This window comes from Sinocyclocheilus anshuiensis, unplaced genomic scaffold, assembly GCF_001515605.1.
Source record: "Sinocyclocheilus anshuiensis isolate Anshui unplaced genomic scaffold, SAMN03320099.WGS_v1.1 scaffold542, whole genome shotgun sequence".
Classification (NCBI taxonomy): Eukaryota; Metazoa; Chordata; class Actinopteri; order Cypriniformes; family Cyprinidae; genus Sinocyclocheilus; species Sinocyclocheilus anshuiensis.
Window position 1 is genome coordinate 1,715,851 of NW_015547685.1, and position 22,237 is coordinate 1,738,087.

The 22,237-nt window shown below is 36.6% G+C and overlaps 2 protein-coding genes across 2 annotated transcripts in view; one reads left to right on the top strand and one right to left on the bottom strand.

Moving 5' to 3' along the window:
* LOC107703260 (thrombospondin-4-B-like) overlaps positions 1 to 10,354 on the top strand; it is a 12,411-nt gene extending 2,057 nt beyond the window's left edge. The window contains exons 4-21 of the mRNA XM_016505817.1: positions 323 to 437; positions 552 to 634; positions 1,092 to 1,146; positions 1,328 to 1,476; positions 2,009 to 2,146; positions 2,940 to 3,014; positions 3,111 to 3,290; positions 3,469 to 3,573; positions 4,643 to 4,750; positions 4,838 to 4,997; positions 5,756 to 5,874; positions 7,058 to 7,110; positions 7,187 to 7,368; positions 7,585 to 7,812; positions 8,778 to 8,974; positions 9,229 to 9,401; positions 9,508 to 9,647; positions 9,737 to 10,354. Of these exons, the coding sequence (XP_016361303.1) occupies positions 323 to 437; positions 552 to 634; positions 1,092 to 1,146; positions 1,328 to 1,476; positions 2,009 to 2,146; positions 2,940 to 3,014; positions 3,111 to 3,290; positions 3,469 to 3,573; positions 4,643 to 4,750; positions 4,838 to 4,997; positions 5,756 to 5,874; positions 7,058 to 7,110; positions 7,187 to 7,368; positions 7,585 to 7,812; positions 8,778 to 8,974; positions 9,229 to 9,401; positions 9,508 to 9,647; positions 9,737 to 9,777 (2,301 nt within the window). The 3' untranslated portion in view covers positions 9,778 to 10,354. The remainder of the gene's footprint in view (positions 1 to 322; positions 438 to 551; positions 635 to 1,091; positions 1,147 to 1,327; positions 1,477 to 2,008; positions 2,147 to 2,939; positions 3,015 to 3,110; positions 3,291 to 3,468; positions 3,574 to 4,642; positions 4,751 to 4,837; positions 4,998 to 5,755; positions 5,875 to 7,057; positions 7,111 to 7,186; positions 7,369 to 7,584; positions 7,813 to 8,777; positions 8,975 to 9,228; positions 9,402 to 9,507; positions 9,648 to 9,736) is intronic.
* LOC107703261 (serine incorporator 5-like) overlaps positions 10,270 to 22,237 on the bottom strand; it is a 23,684-nt gene continuing 11,716 nt past the window's right edge. Inside the window, exons 4-12 of the mRNA XM_016505818.1 lie at positions 20,861 to 20,943; positions 20,140 to 20,233; positions 17,794 to 18,005; positions 16,198 to 16,290; positions 15,896 to 16,022; positions 13,362 to 13,431; positions 13,222 to 13,258; positions 12,887 to 13,031; positions 10,270 to 12,505 (exon numbers count right to left, since the gene is read on the bottom strand). Of these exons, the coding sequence (XP_016361304.1) occupies positions 12,361 to 12,505; positions 12,887 to 13,031; positions 13,222 to 13,258; positions 13,362 to 13,431; positions 15,896 to 16,022; positions 16,198 to 16,290; positions 17,794 to 18,005; positions 20,140 to 20,233; positions 20,861 to 20,943 (1,006 nt within the window). The 3' untranslated portion in view covers positions 10,270 to 12,360. The remainder of the gene's footprint in view (positions 12,506 to 12,886; positions 13,032 to 13,221; positions 13,259 to 13,361; positions 13,432 to 15,895; positions 16,023 to 16,197; positions 16,291 to 17,793; positions 18,006 to 20,139; positions 20,234 to 20,860; positions 20,944 to 22,237) is intronic.

Sequence of the window (22,237 nt, forward strand, 5' to 3'; positions counted from 1 at the left end):
TATATAAATAAATACATACATATATATATTTACCACCAGGGTAACACACTTTACACTAAAATATTGCAATAAACATTCACTTCAGTAAATAACAGAAAATGTTACACGAAACATCCTAATGTACTGTACATCCCTGATAACAATAATAGAAAATTCAAAATATAATCATACTGTATGTGATGTGTCATGCAGGGACTTCTGGGAATGTCCTTTCACTGTTTTTATTATATGGTATTTTAAAGTAACTGTAGCATTTTAACAGTGTTTTTCTGTAAAATTACTAACATTTTTAACAGGGTGTGAATATGAACCTGTGTTACAGGATAAGCTGTCAGACCTCAGACTTGTGCTTGATGAGTCTATTGAAAATGTGGTAGAGCTTCAGGACTGCAGTGGTCCAGAGCAGAGTGAGCAGAGGGAAACACTGCAACTACTAGGTGAGGCTGTTGTTTCTCTTATTCTTATTGTCTTATTCAGCTACAGTTTGGTTAATGATTGGTTATTTGTTTTCTTCTAGTACAGAAAAATCTCATTATGTTACATTTCTGCAGGAACAACTTCAAAAATGGAAGCTGGCCCAATGTTTGAGCTCATGCGAATGATCCAAGAGTTAAAACAGAAGGTCGATCAGCAGGTAACTTGAAATCGAGTGGGAAAACAGCTCCTTAAAGGGATAGTTCACCCAAAAAGTACAGTTCTTTTGAGTTCTTCTGAGTTTCAGGAATGAATGATTATGTTCACTAAATCAGTTAATCCAGTTGACAGAACCAGTCTGAATGATTCCTGCATTAATCAGGTTTCAACTCACTGGTTCAATAATGGGAGGAAGATTATCAGTGATTATCAACTTAAACTTCAATATGGTCCTTACAAAGCCAAAGAAGACTATGGACTACTTTTATGATAACCTTTTGTTTTTTTTTGTAGCCTGAAAATCCCCTATTCGTTGTAGAGTTAGTGACCAGAAGTCATTCAGGTTTTTAACAATGTAATGAGAGTAAATAAACGAGGACAGACTTTTCATTTTTGGGTGAACTATCCCTATAGCTTCTTCAGAACTTCAGCATAATAACAGTCTGTTTTCATAATAGACCAAAGAAACTGCTGACCTGAGAAAGACTATCATGGAGTGTGTTGAGTGCACTGGTAAGACTTTAGTTAAAAAGTTACGAAACAGCTATAATGAGAAAACATTTTGCAGTTTTTGTACAAATCGTGTCTGTGCTCAGTCAAGTAGAAGTCAGTTAGTAGAAGCTTATAATGAGGATCCTGAAGGTGTCAGACAGGTGAACTCAAGTGTTCTTTTAACATTTAGTTCCTTTCACAGCAGGACTACAGGATACAAAGCAATCCAAGTGCGGGCCAGGGGTCTGTTTTAAGCTGGACATGTGTATCCAAACAGCTGAAGGAGTGGAATGTGCACCCTGTCCTGAGGGCTACACTGGAGATGGAGTCCAATGTGATGACATAGATGAGGTAAGACCTTACGATGCTGATTTAGATTTACTTTTTTGTTCATCTTAATGATATACACCCAAACATTAGCCAGAAAATAAACAACCTATATTTTATTATGCTATGTTCATTATTATCCATACTATTGTTTATGGCTTTCTGTGGTTTGAATCAAGTTTTGCTGTTTATGTTGTTCATATCCGCTTATTTCTCTCATTGTTGAGTAATTAGGAAAGAACAAGAACACATTTTTTCCATTACTCACTGCAGTATCTCTATAATTCAGACTGTTTATCACATGTGACACCGTGTTCTACTTAACTGATGAATAATAAAACTCAGTTAGGAACATATCATCATGTTTCAATAGGGGGTTTATTAGACTAATTATTGTTTAAACCATTACAAAGGTTCTAAGGGAATTTTCCTGTGGTTTTTATAGAACCTTTCACAGATCGCTGTGTAATTGTTTGACTTAATCATCAATATATTACAGAGCATTGTTTGTTGAACATCATAAATCCAGCTAACCTTATAAACTGTTCAATTTTAGTGCCAGTTCAACCCATGTTTCTCTGGTGTATGGTGTATTAACACTGCACCAGGGTTCAGATGTGAGAAGTGTCCACGAGACTTCACTGGCCCAGAGATCCAGGGTGTGGGCGTTCACTATGCTCAGACAAACAAACAAGTACGTATTTGGGCCAATGCTTAGCAAAATAAAATAAAATTGCATTAAATTAAATTAACCAGTATGTGCAAATATTATATGTGTGTGTGTGTGTGTGTGTGTGTGTGTTCAAAAGTTTGGAGTCGGGAAGATTTCTTTTTAACGGAATTGATACTTTTATCCAGCAAGGACACATTAAATTGATCAAAAGTGACAGTAAGCATATTTAAAATGTTAGAAAAGATTTCTGTCTCAAATAAATACTGTTCTGTTGAACTTCATATTCATCAAAGAATCCTGAAAAAAAAACTATCACCGTTTTAATGAAAATATTAAGCAGCATAACTGTTTTCAACATGATAACAATAAGAAATGTTTCTTGAAATCAGCGTATTAGAATGATTTCTAAAGGATCATGTGACACTGAAAACTGGAATAAAGACTGCTGGAAATTCATATCAAATAAATGCTGCATTGGTGAGCATAAGAGACTTCTTTCAGAAACATTGAAAAATCTTACCGACCCCAAACGTTTGAATAGTGGTATATATAAATGTATATGGATCCCCTTATTTAATATTATGAGAGAACGTATTATGTAATAAGACATTTTGAAGCACTCTCTAACATCTGGATCGATATGTCATGACACAGAATGATTACCGTTATATATATCATGATATTTACATGGTACTCCAATTACATGTTCAAAAGAACATAGTATTACCATGATACACATATAGTAAAAAATGCTATTGTTCGTGATTTTATTACCATTCTGTGATTAACACCATATTTATCCTTTTTTTATTAGATGTGTAATGATATTGATGAGTGCCAGGTGGATAATGGTGGCTGCACACCCAATTCGTACTGCCATAACACAGTGGTAAGATTACAACTATCCTAGATTACCCACTATACTAATGTGGCCAGTGGAAGGTACAGTAAATGTAGTTTATATGTCAAATTTGCTTTCTTGTAGGGTGCGTTTCACTGTGGGATCTGCAAGACTGGATTCACAGGTGACCAGAATAGTGGCTGCAGAAGTACTGGCCTGGATCCTGCTCCTCTAACTGACAGGCTGTGTGGGAAAGGCCAGCCGAATCCATGTGACATCAACGCAGAGTGTGTTGTGGAGAGAGATGGGAGCATCAGTTGTTCGGTGAGACGTCAAGCATCCACACAGATGTTTTGTTTACTACTGTTGTTTTACTTGTGCATTTCAAGAAAACATAAAGGGATATCATGTCACAGTTTGTGCTGGTGATTTCCTATGCCATGCTTTTGAGCCAGGACGCAACTTTCACAGCTGACATCTTTCAATATCTTGTTGCTTTTAGTGCAAAATTGGCTGGGCAGGAAACGGCTACGTCTGTGGAAAGGACACAGACATTGATGCTTATCCAGATATCAAAATTCAGTGCAGAGATGGAACCTGCAAGAAGGTGATATTCATGTGACCTGTTATTTTTGTTAGAAGTTTAGTTTATTAGCATATAGTTAATGCATTAGATATCATGAACTGACAGTGAACAACAATTTCTTGGTTCATTTACAAATATACACTACCACACAAAAGTTTGCCGTCAGTAAGATTTTTTTTTTTTATTTATTTCATTTTATTTAATTTATTTTATTACATTTTTTGAAAAGGGACCATGCACAATTTTAACAGAAATGTTTCCATTTCATGCATTGTACCGAATTTAGCCAATGGCTTATTTTCATCCGCGGTCCCTTGGCAAGTAATCACTAACATAAAACATAAAAACAACACATGCTGTAAAACATACATATGCATACACTTCCAATCAGAGCCAAATAAAACAAGAAATATAACGTCCAGTTAAACCACAGCCATATCAATGTTTACAGAGTTGAGTTGATTTGATCAAAATACAGTAAAAACAGTAATATTGTAAAACATTACAATTTAAAATAACGGTTTTCTATTTTATTTTAAAATGTACTTTATTCTTGTAATGCCAAAGCTGAATTTTCAGCATCATTACTCCAGTCTTCAGTGTCACTTGATTCTTCAGAAATCATTCTAATATGCTGATTTGCTGCTCAAGAAGCATTTCTTCTTATTATTATCAATGTTGAAAACAGTTGTGCAGCTTAATATTTGGTGGAAATATCAAAGGAACGGCATTTATTTGAAACAGAAATCTTTTGTAACATTCTAAATGGCTTTACTGTCACTTTTGATCACTTTAATGCATTCTTGCCAAATAAAAATATGAATTTCTTTCCAAAATAAATAAATTACTGACCCCAAACCTTTTAATGGTAGTTTTTATTAATTCATGTCTCATTCATAAATGAACAACATTTGCACAACTTGGAATTACTAATCTTTAAAAAAAAAAATTTATAGTATATATAAAACAACATTAATCAAGATTAAGAAATACTAAAAATATTGTTTTTGTTTCGATATTGTATTAAGTAATGTTAACAAACCAAACTTAATATTAAGGTGTTACCGGTTTATCTTACATTCATTTTCAGGATAACTGCATGTTTGTTCCAAACTCGGGCCAAGAAGACGCAGACAGAGATGGGAAGGGAGATGCCTGTGATGAGGATGCAGACAGTGATGGCATCTTCAATGATCAGGTACAGATTAATCATCATTAGATCATTATTTCCTTGAACTGAAATGCTCCCTTCAATGTCAGTGCTTGCATGACTGTATTCCTACAGGACAACTGCTGGTTGGTTCCTAACATAGACCAGAAGAACAGTGATAAAGATCTCCATGGTGATGCTTGTGATAATTGCGTGAACGTGGAGAACCCAGACCAGCGGGACACAGACAAGGACGGGCTGGGAGATGCCTGTGATGATGACATAGACGGGGATGGTAATTTAATTCAGGTTTTATTTTGTCAAAGATCACCTTCTCCACACATTTTTTCGATCTCTGCTCCATCTGCCATTCAGCTGCTGTGTATTTAATTTAGTCGCAGAAATGGGGTGTTATGTTTTAAATATCCTTTTCTCCCTTCGGACCTATTTTTTATCGGGATTTTCCTGCACTTAGGTCATTTTGATGAGGAAAAACAGAAGCTTCTGTGTTTTTAAAGCTCAAATTAGAGCGCACTTTAGCCTGCACGGGTCATGTGAAACTGAAGTGACCTGTAGGGATATTAACAGCGTCTACAGCACCACACTGATCATTTCTTTCAAATGGACAATTATTTGTTCCAGTCTGAAACGTGTAAAATCGAGTCCAGGCAGCGCTTGACATTTACGATCTGTTCATCAAAGCAGAAATCCAGACACTTGACTTGATACTTCAGAGCTTTGTCATGTCTCCCTTAAGCAACCACATTTCCACCAAGAACCCAAGCCAAGAGCTGCTGATGCATGGAAACTATTCCACAGAAGTCTTTCCGAAACACCGCCACCTTGTGACATAACCCAACAAACCGCACACAAAGACATCACTGTATACGCATTTCTCCTGATGGAGTTTGCTCCATTCAGTGACATTTTAGACAGTACACCTCTGTATGATAATGCCCTTTATATCACTGGTGCTGCTTTATTTTATACCCTGGCTCTTGCTCTGTTAATGAATCACTGAATGCATCCATGTACATTCTTTACTTCTGATAGGTTTGAAGAACATCCTGGATAACTGTCAGAGAGTTCCCAACCCTGACCAGAAGGACAAAGATAATGACGGTGTTGGTGATGCATGTGACAGCTGCCCTGAGGTGCCAAACCCCAACCAGGTGCCACACGACTTTATTACGAGGTCTATTCTATTCTATTCTATTCTATTCTATTCTGTGTATTTTAATTAGATATTTATTGATTGCTGTTGGATATTTATTTGTGGATGCAAGTTTCCCCCTATTTTTATATTTCAGATTACTTTTTGGTGTTATCTAGTATCACCTAATTTGAACCTAATTTATATGGATAGCTTTCTAGTGCTAGACTTTAGTTTTTAAAAATCACCTTTCTTGAAAACTGTTTTCCTGCCTCTATTTTAGGGAGTCAAATTATTTAGGCATTTTATCAACTGTTCTTCTCAAAATTAGTAGTTATCCATGTTTCAAACAAGGGTTATTATAGTTAACTAAAACTAAAACCACAAAAGTGCAATGATTCTTGCAATGTTAACTGAAATCAATTTTTAAATCAAATCAACTTGATTTAAAAAGGGGGAAATGAATAAAAACTACATAGACATATTTAAATAATAATAATGACAAAATAATGAAAATGACCAAAACAACAAAATTATTAAAACATAACTGAAAAAAAGGAAAAATATACAAATAAAAACTAATTAAAAAATATGAATAAAAACAAAATAAAACTATAATAGTACCTCATAAATACAAAAATAACTCGTTTATACTGCCTAGCATCACAACATTGATTAGAGTTTTTAGTGAGATTTATTTATTTATTTTAGACAAAATAGCATCTTATCATACCGGCAGAATCCCTCTTATCACTGTACATATCCAAAAACATGGTATAACCATCAAACAATGCTGACCAAGCTAGTTAAACAATATTAAACGAGCAAGAGTGCTGTTGTTCCTAAATATCAGTGGCTGATTGCCTGCTGATATTCACAAAACAACACGATTCTGAGTTGCTTTGATTCTGAGAACAGTTCAGTGAATGAACTTTAAGTTAATATACACAGTATCGTCAGCGGTTTTGTCTGTTTTTGCTTCACCAACGAAAATAGTTAGAGGAAACAAATCCAAAGTAGAAACAACCTGCTATGCAAACAATGTCAAGTCCCTGTGCCATTAGGGTCCGATCTTTTAAGGCCTCTTGTCCAGATTCAAGGGAACTAATTGTTGTTAAATGTGCATTTTGTATATTTTGTATGTTGAATATGTAATTTTCAATATTACCATTTTAACCTGTCCTCTGTTTTCTTTCAATTAGTCTGATGTTGACGATGATCTCATTGGAGACAATTGTGACACAAACATTGACAGGTAGACTCTGATTTTTTTACCTTTCTCTTTGATGGTCAATATAAAACAAGTTTATAACTGAGTTCTTTTGTTCCAGTGATGGAGATGGTCATCAGAACACCAAAGACAACTGCCCCACCATCATTAACAGCTCACAGCTGGACACTGATAAGGACGGGCTTGGAGACGAGTGTGATGATGACGATGATAATGATGGCATCTTGGATGGTCAAGATAATTGTAGACTGGTGCCAAACCCAGACCAAAAAGATGAAAACAGTACGCACCACAACATTTGCTTAGTAGGATGTCATAAGTTGTTCAATTAATTTTTTTAAATGCTAATACAGTGGTGACATTTGTGTGTTTTTAAGTGTGACTTAAGTGTTCAAATATTGTATCATAATGTGCTTCACAAACCTATAGTGGACTCAGACCACCGATAAAAAGATATGATCAGCTAAAAGTCTTGTTTGCGCTCTTCTTCTTTGTCAGATGATGGGGTGGGTGACGCCTGCACTGGAGACTTTGACAAAGATCATGTGATAGACACAATCGACACCTGCCCTGAGAACGCAGAGATCACTCTGACCGACTTCAGAGCCTATCAGACCGTGGTTCTGGATCCAGAGGGAGAGGCTCAGATTGACCCCAACTGGGTTGTTCTTAATCAGGGAATGGAGATTGTCCAAACCATGAATAGTGACCCAGGACTGGCTGTCGGTATGTTTATGTGACCCAAACCATTCAAATCATCTTGAGTATTTCCATGGTGAAAAGAACAGCTAAACCAGCACCGATCCAGCATAGACCAGCCTGGAAATTCATACTGGTCTTAATTGGTCTTTTAAGAAAAGTTATGTCGTTTTCTCTTAAAGGGTACTCCACTCAAAAATGAAAATTCTCTCAACAATTACTGACTCTCATGTTGTATCATATTTATATGACTTTCTTTCTTCTGTGAAACACAAATGTAGATTTCTGTAAGATAAAATAATTCAAGTGGCTGGGACCCTCAAAGTTGATGCTTCAAAAACCACACAAAAGAAAAACAATGGTAATCCATTCGACCACAGTTGATGAATCAATGTCTTCTGAAATGAATTTATACAGTAGTTTAAAAAGGTTTAAAATATTAGTATTTTTTCGCACACACCTATTGTCTAGCTTCAGAAGATTGCGGTCACATGTTTGTTGAAGCGTCAACTTTTGGTTTACTCTCCACTTGCATTAAATGGACTCTCAGAGATGTATTATTTTTCTAAAAATCTTCATTTTCACAGAAGAAAGAAAATCAAATACATCTAGGATGGGTAAGTAAATGATGAAAGACTTCTGTGGAGTATTCCTTTAACTGAATAGTAAACAACAATTTCTGTATTAGTTTTGTTTAAGTCATGGTTGAAATATAAACTTTAGTATTTCGTTTTGAATGAAAATCTGGTCAAAACATGATATGGTCGTCGGCACCCATTGCCTTGTGGTTAATGCGTCGACATATAGCGCAACTGCGCTCACGGCAACCCGAGTTCGAATCCCGCCTGGAGGTCCTTTGCTGATCCTGCTCCCTTCTCTCCTCCCAGTGCTTTCCTGTCAGCTCTCTACTGTCCTCTTGAAATAAAGGCATAAAAAGACCATAAATATAACTTAAAAAAAAAAACATGACATGGTCTTGCTGCCACATACAGGATATACAGCATTCAGTGGCGTGGACTTTGAGGGCACCTTCCATGTGAATACAGTGAACGATGACGACTACGCAGGCTTCATCTTCGGCTACCAGGATTCCTCCAGCTTCTATGTGGTGATGTGGAAGCAGACGGAGCAGACGTACTGGCAGGCGGTGCCCTTTAGAGCCGTGGCTGAGCCTGGCATTCAGCTTAAGGTCTCGGCGCTCTTCATCTCTATTACTGTCTGAAGGCTCAGCGTGTGCTTTTATCATTACTGCTGCTCTGCGGAGCCCTCGGCAAATCTAGTAAAGTGGCTTTGGCTAAACTCTGATCCATGCAAAAACACTTAACCGATGTTAAAGCTGTAGCCAAATAGTTATTTTGCACTTCAAGTATGTCACAATTAGATTCGATTATTCAAGTAAAATCATAAACACACAGACATGATTCAATATATTTGCATTTCTAGGCTGTGAAGTCTAAAACCGGGCCAGGGGAGTTCCTGAGGAATTCACTGTGGCACACTGGAGACACAAACGATCAGGTGCGTTTGCTGTGGAAAGACCCTCGTAATGTGGGCTGGAAGGACAAGGTGTCCTACCGCTGGAATCTGAAGCACAGACCCCAAGTGGGATACATCAGGTTAGATGCTGTAAATACTGGCGACTTCAGACTTTACTGGATTTGAATATGAGAAACGGTGCACTGAAGCAAAACATGTTTTTGGTGTTTCTCTGTTTTGGCACAGAGTAAAGTTCTATGAAGGTACCGACTTGGTTGCGGACTCTGGAGTTGTTATTGACACTAGTATGAGAGGAGGCCGTCTTGGGGTGTTCTGCTTTTCACAGGAAAACATCATCTGGTCCAACCTGAGATACCGCTGTAATGGTGAGTGCAGTGCTTGAACAATATTAGAACAATGCATTCTTATTAATTTCACTGTGTATCTTCATGTACATTTTTCTTGACATTTACAGACACAATTCCTGAAGACTATACAGAACAAGCCCAGCAGTAATGAAACTAAGCTGAGATGGAACAAGAGAGCACTATTAGTGGTCAAACATGATGTGACTGATGTTTTGGGTACTCATCTTTCCAATTAATTATGGACATATACAGGTTTATAGTTATGCTGAATTTACACTTCTGTAATGTTTACTACACAAAAATGCAGTTCAGCCAGAAAGAGCAAAGCCTGTGTGCTACTACATTGAACACTCACTAAAGGTTTTAATATTAATAAAGTGGATAAATACATTTAAATGGTCAGGATTTGTGCTTGGACTTGCTGGACAATGTCATAGACTTGTAATTTTAAAGTCATAGTTTAAAACAAACATACAAATGGTCCATACAACTTGTCCTGTATATTGTAAGTTTTGTGTGAGGCTTTGTGTGAGGAACCGACTGATATTTAACATTGACTGGTTTTATTTTGTAAGCCCCATGAAGGTTGTTTCACCCTAAATTACACCTCTAATTGTATACACAGTTCAGTCTAATTTTCATATAGTACATGTGTTAGTTGTCTCCGTTCTGTGACTACAAATGACAAAACTTTCATATATAAAACATTAAAAAAAATTAAATAAGACACCATTTTATTCATTTGTCTTTTTATTGAAAGAACGGTCAATATCAATAAAAACACTAAAAAGAATATTGATCCTGCAACAGTTAAACTCATATGACCCTTCATGGAACATATTGAAATGAGAAAACGTAAATAATAATAACAAAGAAAATTCAAGGCATATAAATGAAAAAAAAAAAAAAGAGTTGTTTGTAAACTTACTGTACATATTTTTGGATTATAATGTCTTCATGTGAAATTAGAACAACACAAAGCGCAAGATTACATTTTTTGCAATATGAGTACACCTAGTGGTCATCTGTACAATGGACTATTTACATAAAGCACATCTTTGTAAATAAAGGAAAGCATAATGTTTAATTCAGACAAACACTTTTAAACTAAATACTGAGCAACAAATAAGGGTTGCATAAAAGAGTATGCTTTTAGCTTAATGCAGCTGTAGCATGTAGCATTTAAGTCAATCATTAACTATTTGCTCATTTTGATTTGTATAAACAAGCTCTTTATTTTTTTTATCACCAGACAGATTCTTCAGCTTTAGGAGGAGTTGTTCAGATCACAAACAGAAAGTAAAGCCGTGCCAGCTCCAATTGTAGTAAAAGAGATTTTGGTTCGTCAAAGCATTTAGGACAGCTACACCTGCTACACAGGAAATAACCATAAAATGTCAAATAATTCCAGTTCTAGATTGTATTTCCTTCATCAACAACAACGCCAACCACTTTTTTTTCTACCAGGGAGCATCAGGAGTGCTGCAATACATCTAATACGGGCAGCTCCTGTAAACTGTAAACTAAACACCACAAACAAGATATACAGACATGCACTTCTAGCAACAAAAACCTCTGAAAGATTAAATAGAATAGCTGTGCACAGCTGTAACAATGCTTTATATGTATAAAAGATTGTACAAACTTGTCCTTTGACAAATGGCATGCTTGCAAGTCTAGTGCATGAGCTGGAATAAAATAGTATAGGACATCCATGGTCTCAAGCACCATTTAAATTGTAACAAAAATCGAAAAATAAGAAAGAAAGAAACTATAGCTTCAGTGTTGCTGTGGGCCATATAACAATCTGTGTGGCAGTTTAGGTTTTTGGGGCATAACGATGTGGCCTTGGCTTTGCCCTCCCATTTCAAATCATCATAAGAACATTTACTGGGAACGGCAGTCACATGCTTTCCTTAGAATGGTGTGATTCACTGGAAACACCAGTATGCTCAAAATGTAGACTACCTGAGATTTAAGATGAAGCCGAAAAGGAGGAAACTTCAGGAATGTTGCTGACTTAATTGGAAATATTGTTTTGGTGCAGTTTTATAAGGAAGTTATGAGGGTGCTTCAATAAATACAGTAACAAGACATCTCACTGGAGTACTTTCTTATAGGAATAATCTTGCACAGTAATTTCTCAGCTGGTTTTGATCATGTTTCCATGAGTGCCATTGGTGGTATAGTGTGGTGGTTTTGCAAGGCAGCAGTGTCCTAACTAATCAGGAGAGATATCTCTATTAAATAAATAGATACGTATATTCAAATAAGAAGTCTTGTTACCTTAGTGAAACACCCTTGAAGTGAAATACAACTATAAAACACATTTGAAAACTTTTCAAAAAGGCAGACAAATGAATGAAAATCACAGATGGTTTGTTGATTTGCATAGAATTCTTCAGCTACCAAAAGAAAAGCGTTAACAAGCAAGACACTTACAGGTGATGTGTGAGCCTGAGCAATGCTTTGTTTTTATACCTTCATGTAATGAGGAAAACAAGAGCCCTACATCAGCATGAGAGTAACCATAACATGATTTCTGTAACACTTTTCCATAAAACTGCATTTGAAGACATAACTCAAAAGCTTTTACTATACTTAAACTAACAAACAAAAAACGTTAAAAACAAACAAAACTCTTTCTCACACACACACACACACACACACACACACACACACACTAGTTGTATGTGGACAGTGGTGATACTGGAACATGTGTGAAGGGTTTCTAGGCTTGGAATCTCTTTGGGAAGAGCATGGGGACCAACAGGGTCCACATGTACAGAAATAAACAGACCCAACAGGATGCCATCTTGATCCAGAACACTGACCAGCTTCCCTCCAGCAGCCTCTCGATCTTTGCGTTCTCATAACTGCAGAGAGACAAGATCATATCATATTACACTTTACGCATGGTGACCTCTGTGATTCTAGTGTTGACAATAACAGTCTACTGACTTTGATTTAGTCAGAGGAACTTGAAGTAAAACAAGAAAACCATAGTAATAAAATACAATTAAATGACAATCAATAGTTTAAATACCATTATGATTTTTTATAAATGATACTATTTATTTTGTAAATACATATGTATATGTATGTGTGTGTGTGTATATATATATATACACACACACACACACACACACACACACACACACACAAATAAGCAAATGTCACAGCTGGCCTGAGGCATTCAAAAACAAAACAAAAAGGAGTTGTGTTGTGGAATGTTGTTTTTGTTGTTATGTACTTACTGAAACCAGTTGGTTACAGTCATCATGACGTAGAGGGAGCCGAGAAAGAAAACAAAATGGAAATAGCAGTAGCTGTAGATTGTGCCGTCTCTCTCATCATACTTCACATTCTGCCCTCCAGCAGTCTTCTCATCATCATAGTCCTCTGGAAAATAGAAAAAACACCTGGTTTAAGAAACCTGTATTACTTCTTTTTGACCACCAGGAGGCATCCATCTACCCTTTTCTACTGTATAAATGAATCCAAATTAGTATCAAAATACATTTAAGCTTTGAAATCTTCAGGTGATGCCCTAAAATACTAAAAGAGGTGTTGGATGAAGTAAGTGTCTTACCTGTATCATCAACACAGCAGAAGCAGCAGCGAGCTCTCTGAAAAGAAAAGAAAAAAGCATGATTCATTATATAGTTTGATTTTGATCTTTTTGTAATGTTGTGTTAAACACAGCAGAAAGAGAACATGGCAAATGTTCACCTCATTTTCGGGCATGTCGTTCCTGTACACCTGCAAGGCTGTTGAGCTCCTCTTGGTGGTGGAGATCAAACTGAAGGAAGAGGAGTATTTTAATTTTTTTTACTCAAATTGCATTAGACACATGGGGGCAGTGTTCTTTTTTTAAACGTCAAATGTAAAAAACATCCCTAAAATATTCCCAAAACGCCACCAGACAAAAAAAAAAAAGTAATTTTTCTGCTTCAAAGCTTTGTTTTGCCTCATGTAAACTGGAAATATGGCAAAAACATTTTGATGCGAGATACTACAATGAATAATTGGGCTGACAACTAACGCATATCACTGTGAATCACATACGTGTGTAAATAAGGCTTTGGTGGAGAGGAGCGGCTCTAAAGAGACAGCTTCAGCAGACATGTCTGCAGTTAATGAGAAACACATGCGAGTTCACGTCTTCACAGTATGAGAGCTTCTAAACTCCACTCCCTTCCTCCCTCACTACCTGCTTTTAAATCTAAATGAACATCTTGTCATAACCAGATAATTACATGTTTCCACTCCTCCTGGGATCGTTTTTGGGATCACCCATTTAAATAATATGTTACGGGGATTTGCATCCAGGCCAAGAATATCTGAGCTTATTTAAAGGGACAGTTCACCCAAAAATCAACATGCACCTTCATGTCTTTCCAAATTGTATTATATTGTCCTTTAGTGGAATACAATAGGTGGCTTGCTTGCAAAAGAACATTTCTTCTGAATTTTTTTCAGATTTGCGATTTCCAGCAAATGACTCCTTAAAGGAGTAGTTCACCCAAAAATGGAAAAAAGAAAAATTGCATTAAATATTAGGGTGCCATCAGGAGTTCAAACAGCCGATAAAAAACATCACAATAATCCACAGGTGAAGCGGAAAGCTGCTTGTTTGTAAGAAATAAATAAATACATCAAGACATTTTTAACTTCAAATCGCTACTTCTGGCTAAAACATGAATCCTCTATCCATAATATTGCTTACTTCACTGAAAAAGTTGTCTTGTCTGAATCAGGAGAGAAATATGCACAAATCAAGCACTGTTTAAAAGCGAAAACAGTCCAAAACAGTTCTAAACAAATATGTCAGTGGATTTTGATGTGAGAGGGGGGTGATCTTTTTCACTGGAGGAATTATGGATTATGGACCTGCAGTTTTAAGATTTGTGTGGATTACTTGTGGAATATTGTGATGTTTTTATGTTTTTATTTTTCTGCTTCAAAGCTTTGTTTTGCCTCATGTAAACTGGAAATATGGCAAAAACATTTTGATGCGAGATACTACAATGAATAATTGGGCTGACAACTAACGCATATCACTGTGAATCACATACGTGTGTAAATAAGGCTTTGGTGGAGAGGAGCGGCTCTAAAGAGACAGCTTCAGCAGACATGTCTGCAGTTAATGAGAAACACATGCGAGTTCACGTCTTCACAGTATGAGAGCTTCTAAACTCCACTCCCTTCCTCCCTCACTACCTGCTTTTAAATCTAAATGAACATCTTGTCATAACCAGATAATTACATGTTTCCACTCCTCCTGGGATCGTTTTTGGGATCACCCATTTAAATAATATGTTACGGGGATTTGCATCCAGGCCAAGAATATCTGAGCTTATTTAAAGGGACAGTTCACCCAAAAATCAACATGCACCTTCATGTCTTTCCAAATTGTATTATATTGTCCTTTAGTGGAATACAATAGGTGGCTTGCTTGCAAAAGAACATTTCTTCTGAATTTTTTTCAGATTTGCGATTTCCAGCAAATGACTCCTTAAAGGAGTAGTTCACCCAAAAATGGAAAAAAGAAAAATTGCATTAAATATTAGGGTGCCATCAGGAGTTCAAACAGCCGATAAAAAACATCACAATAATCCACAGGTGAAGCGGAAAGCTGCTTGTTTGTAAGAAATAAATAAATACATCAAGACATTTTTAACTTCAAATCGCTACTTCTGGCTAAAACATGAATCCTCTATCCATAATATTGCTTACTTCACTGAAAAAGTTGTCTTGTCTGAATCAGGAGAGAAATATGCACAAATCAAGCACTGTTTAAAAGCGAAAACAGTCCAAAACAGTTCTAAACAAATATGTCAGTGGATTTTGATGTGAGAGGGGGGTGATCTTTTTCACTGGAGGAATTATGGATTATGGACCTGCAGTTTTAAGATTTGTGTGGATTACTTGTGGAATATTGTGATGTTTTTATGTTTTTTCAGCTGTTTGAATTCTAATTCTGACGGTACCCATTCACTGCAATGGATCCATTGGTGAGCAAGTGATGTAATGCTAAATTTCTCATTTTGGTTGGCCTGAGGGCGCGTACATTTTTAACCATTTTTCTTTTTGGGCAAACGATTACTTTAAATTTTGGTCTGTTTTTCACACAAATCTATTAAATGACTTGAAAAATCTTGGAATATAATGAACAAGTCAGATATGACCAATAATAACTTTCATGATACTATCATGGATTGGGTCATCACAATATCAGAAAACACAACTGTCATTGCTCATACCAAGAGTAGAGTATACAGCCGAACAGTATGGCCGTTCCGATGCCCGTCACTATGTTAGTCTCGCTCTGCAGTCCTGAATTGTAGGGAAAGATGCAGACAGTGACATTTTTTCCATTTCGCTCCACCACTGAAAGAGAAAGAGGGCATGGAAATAACTGCATAAGTCTGGAGGGTTGAAATGCATTATTGGGACCTTCAGTAGCCTCAGTTTACAGCTCTGTCCATACACAAGCTAGGAGACACCAGGGAAACCACAGAGCTCACTGTGAGACACACCCAGGACAGGTGACAGACGCACTCACTTTCAATGGGTTTGCTGGCGAGTGCTGAGAAGGTGAGGTACATGACGTAGACAGAGATGATCGCGGACTGCAGCAGACCTGTGGTGGGCTGGACTGTGTGGAGAGCAAAACATCAGATGTGTTAGTGAAAAGCAGCACATCAAGATTTTTACTGATCTGACCATGTCTGTTTGAGAGCTTATGCTTATTCATACATCATGCTTCTTTATTAAAGGGGTCATATGATGCGATTTCAAGTTTTCCTTTCTCTTTGGAGTGTTACAAGCTGTTCGTGAATAGACAAGATTCCTAAAGTTGCAAAGACTAAAGTCTCAAACCCAAAGAGATATTCTTTATAAAAGTTAAGACTCGTCCACGCCCTCCTAAAACGCCTCGTTTAAACACGCCCCCACATATCTGTCACTATGTGGGAAGCTTTGCATAACGCCACCCAAATGTTCACGCAAAAAAAGAAGGCGTAACTTTGATTCTCGCTGTAGTATTGTTGTTGCTGCCGCGGCATGTCGTGAAGGCACTGTGTGTTTCATCGTGAAAGCGAAAATACTTTGTTTGGCCTTCCAAAAGAGGACACGACTAGAAATCAGTGGTTAAGTTGTATTTACAACACTGTTCCAGAACAGTTCAACCCAAATATTTAGATGTGTGCAACGCATTTTACAGAGGACTATTTCCTGAACCTGGGAGAGTAGCCTACAATGCCGGCTGTTCTGACTCACAGATTGTAAGTATGTTTTCATATTTAAAGGGGACACGGCATCACAGTATGGTAAGGGGAGTAGCATTTCCGTCACACGCTTGAGGTATTCAGCCAATCACAATGCACTAGATAGCTGGCCAATCAGAGCACACCTCGCTTTTCAGACCGATGAGCTTTGTAAAAATCGATGCGTTTCAGAAAGGCGGGGCATAGAGGAGAAACAATAATGTACAGTATGTGGCAAATAATGTGTTTTTTTAACCTTAAAACGCATAAACACATTTCATTACACCTAATAAACAAAACAATGTTCTTTTTAAGCAACATCATATGACCCCTTTAAATGAACTATGTACACTACTGTTCAAAAGTTTGAGGTCAATTTTTTTTTTACATTCTTGAAATAAGTGGCTTATGCTCACCAAGGCAGGATTTGTTTGCTCAAAAAGTAAAGACAGCAATATTGTAATTTTTTTTTACAATTTAAAGTATCTTTTCTATTCTAATGTATTTTAAAATGTAACTTATTATTGTGATGGCAAAGCTGAATTTTCAGCAGCCATTACTCCAGTCTTCAGTGTCACATCATATATGCTGATTTTCTATTATTAGTATTACCAATGTTGAAAACAGTTGGGCTGCTTAATTGTGGAAACCATGATACAATTATTTCCAGAAAGTTCAGAAAAACTGATTTTATTTTACTTAAATTACTTGCTAAAACAATTTTCTTTAGTGAGAATCCATGATAAAACACTATTCCTCAACTCTCCGGCTTGATCACACATGAGAAAAGCTTCAGGCACTATGAATAAATTTGTTTGCCTGACATCAAACAAACATCTGTTTGTTAGTATAAAATGTAGGTCAGTGAAGACCAAGCATCTTTGTAAACTCACAGGTCTGAATGCAGGGCGAGATAGCCAGCAGAGACACGATGAAGCACAGGCCGCCGTTGACACCCAGGAAGAGCTTGTTGAGGAAGCAGGCCTCTGGGTCCGTGTAGAACATGATCATAAACACCAACGCTCCCACTGCCACGGAGAACAGCACCAGTGTGACCAGAGCCAGCGCTGCATACCAGATTTTATTATACTTGACTCCTGAGCTCCTGTGGAGGGACACAGTGGAGACGGTTCAAAGGAATGCTCTGGGTTCGATACAACTTCAGCTTTTGTGGCATGATGACAGTTATCACAGGAAATAAGTACACATATAAATTATAAATAAATATATGTAAACATAGTATACATGCTAACATGAGATTAGTGTGTTAGAATGTCCTGATGACTTTGTCTGTTATATGAACATTTTCAAATTCATTGTCATGATAACGTAAACCTGAAATTTTCACATGATACAAGCAAAGACTCCAGGGAGAGATGTGACTTAACTATCTAACACTGTTTATATAAAGAAAACTCCACCCCGAAGAATCACTCTGCAAACCAGTTCATCCACCAAGACAATTTAGACAACTTTAAAGGGGTCATGAACTGCATTTTTAAAGCATTTCATTGTTTCCTGAGGTGCACTAATAATATTAGTATGATTTTTACATCAAAGAAAAATAAAATGCTGTTTTCTACCCTGATTTTAGCCCACTGATTTGGAAGGGGTGTGTCTGCTGTGAGACTTCAATGGAAACGCCCACTGCTGTGATTGGCTAACATCTTAAGTATTACATGTGGAGCTCTCTCGAAAACTTTTACTACATTTTTACTGTTACAGCTGTTGAGATTAACTAATCATGGAGAGTGTTGATTATAGCATTATATTTAGATCTACTCCCATCGCATGAAAGGTTGCAGCGATGAGCACTGTAGCCGATGACAGTCTGTTGAGCGCATGAACGCAGTGATCTCGTCATTGCAACTCTAGTTTTGCTCTCTCAAGAATGCTTTCATCATGACTAACAGTGCAAACATGATGTAAATAAGAGATTCATTGTGCAGTGTTTACTGAATAAAAACCTTTTGGATTTTCAAAATTAAAATTCATTTATATACTACGATTCAAAAAAATTGGGGTCAGAAAACCTTTTTTTCTTCTTCTTCACAAAATGAATACTTTTATTTAGCAAGGATGCAATAGACTGTTCCAAAGTGACAATAAAGGCAAGGTAACAAAATATTTATATTTTGTATAAAATAAATCCTGAATTTAATTTTGTATAAAAGAATCCTGAAGAAATGCATCACAGTTTCCACAAAAATTAAGCTGCACAATCTTTCTATTATTTTATATATATTTTAAATTTCTTACTTTGTATAAAATAAGGTGTATGTGCACTAAATCCTAAACTTAAAAATATAGATTCTTTACATTTTCAGAATAAACAAATAAATAAAAAACACACAATTTTATTTAAATTAGCATTTTTATTTACATTACTTCTGAATAAAAAAAAAAGAGTGTCCCCAAAGGCAGGTCAAATTTCTTAGGACAATTTTGTCCCTAATATTTCATGTATTACAAAATTCCCCGTGACAGTCTTGGATACTTCTGCTCTTTTGTGCTGAGGTTTCCATTTGTTGACAGAGAGCAGAGGGGAAACTATGATGCACGTTGAGCTCTGCCATGGGTTTCCTGTCCACAGACTGGAGAGCAGCCAAGAACTGCTAACTTATTCTCTTTCACGGCCATACTCTACTGCAACAACACACATTATTTATGAACACACCCCTGAGACAGCTCTGCTTAAAAAAAAAACGTTAAAAAAAAAACAATGCTTTACTTTTCTTTTTCAGTGTCGCTGTCTTACAATTGAAATGTTTCATGTCTTGAAAACTCCCACTGAAACGAAACACTCTGGTTCTTAGAATTTGAACGCTAAAAAATGCTTTCACTGGTACTGCTATGAAACCTGCTCTGCTTGTTGTTGAAACTGGAGGGTGTGGGAGAATCCATCTATACTCACACTATCCATGTGATCTGTACTTCACACCTTGTCTGCCACAGTGTCAGTGGCAGTCCCCTTCTGCTGTAGCAGCACAATGTTAAGACCACTTCCCATCTGACAGTGGAAATTAAATGCCGCCAGATTACACTATAGTCTCCATTCCCAGACCTAATGATTTCCAGTTGCAGGGATTCATATTACATACCAAGCAACAATTGGATACAATGATGGAAATAACTAGAAAACTTCTCCAAGAGCCTAATAAGTTTTCCACTTGGTGAATGAAAAGAGGGAAGTAAGGAAAAACAGACAGTTATTTGGACGGAGCTAGACATCAGCTCACCAGTTTTGATTCCATCTGTGGGCAAACTGAACGAGAAGCATCAACTGGATGATGATAAAGAGAAAACCTCCAGCAGCCCCCACATAACGCCAGACTGAAAGACAGAAAGAGAGAGAGAGATGAGTCTTAAGGTCTTTCCCTCTGGCTGATACTGTATGACAAACAAACACTGCTTTCTGCTAAAGAAAAACTATTAATATTAGTTTATTCAATAATACTAAAATAACACTGCATACTATACTATGGAACCGCTGTTGTTTGTGAAAGGAGTTGAGATATACTTCCATTAAAACAAGTGCGCTGATTTAATTTATCTCTACGAGGATAACATCTCTCTATCAATATTATTTTCACAGTAAGTAGGGTTTAAACTGAAGTACGAGACTCGAGATCTTGTGTAACATTCCTCTAAATATGTGTGTAATCATGAGGTCTTTGACACGGGCAGCAGAAGACTCTGTTTGAGTTACTGAAGTTGATGAACCACAGAGACATGCTCACAGTCTGTTAACTGTGTTGCTCTTGGACATTTAAGTAGGGGAGATATCTCAACACCACTGCAGGCTCAAAGTAGAGAATAATAAAACTTTCCAGGAATGTCTCAAAACTTCTCAATAAAATATTTCAATAAATTTTTACAAGCCTCTTTAAAGCGCATGAAAACAATAGCAGCGAATTTAATACAAAGAAAACAAGTATGTGAAAACTGATCATACTAAACCTTCTAGAAACCTTTCTTGATTTGGGAGAAAAAATCCACCTGCACAGCAGGCCAGCAAAGCCACAAACTTAAAGAGCCAGAACCTGCAAATAAAAAAAAGAATTTGTTGATTTAAGACATAATATTTTGAATAAGGATAATAATTCTAAAACTGGCAGTCTGGCTTTACAATATACTGTAAGACATGGGTTTTCAAACAGTTTGAGAACAACAGTAAGTGAATTTAAAAATTAAGTCAATGTACTAAAGTTTAAAAGAATGTATTAAAATGATCTGGAAAATAATATTAATTCAAAATTATTATTAATAAATCAACACATTCATTTTACACAACAGATATTGATCCAAAGCCATTTTGTTTCAAATTCTACACTTTTTTTTCTCTATACAGAACCCAGTTTAAAGATCAAAACTTTTGGGTCTGCAAGATTTTTTTATTTTTGAAAGGAATTAATACTTTTATTCGGCAAGGAAGCCTTAAATTGATCAGTAAATATGCTTATAATGTTACAAAAGATTTCTATTTCAAATAAACATCGTTTTAGAACTGCAGAACTTTCTATTCATCACAGAATCCTGAAAAAATATACGTATCACGGTTTGCGCAAAATATAAAGCAGCATAACTGTTTTCAACATTGATTAAAAAAAATCAGTAATTAGAATGATTTCTGAAGGATCATGTGACACTGAAGACTGGAGTAATGATGAGGTAAATTCAGCGTTGCCTTCACATGAATAAATTATATTTTAAACTATATTGAAACTTATATTATTGAACAATAATACTGTTTTAGTGTATTTTTGATCAAATAAATGCAGCCTTAGTGAGCATAAGAGACTTTTTTCAAACTAAATAAAAAATCCCACCAACCCCAAATATTTACCATGATACTTTTCCTACAGTATGCCATTCTGAGATTTTGTCTGCTATCTAATATAGGATTTCCTGTTTACCCATGTTAGTATGTCATCATAGGGTAGTTTCAGGAAGATCTAAATGAGGATTTTATTGAGGGATTTAGGCCTGTTTTTTTTCTAAAGGCTTGTATGAATGTGCAGAGCAGGATGGAGCTCAGCCTTATACTTCCTCACCCTACATTTGCCTACAACACAAAGATCTGATTATTGCGACATGAAGTGCTCTCATGTGGGGCTAAACCCTCCCATTCGTAGGGGTAAAGCTCGTCTCCAAGTGCCATTTCCTCTGGACAGAGCTTTAATTTAATACCTCTATTCAGGGCTTTGGTTGTGGGTGAATAATGGAGCATTAGGAGGGGCGTACAGATGGAGGCCGCGGGCCAAACAATACACAGTGGTCCCTATAGCTCCTGTGAACCTGGGCCCAGAGGGGCCACGGAGCAAAGCAGAGGAGGAA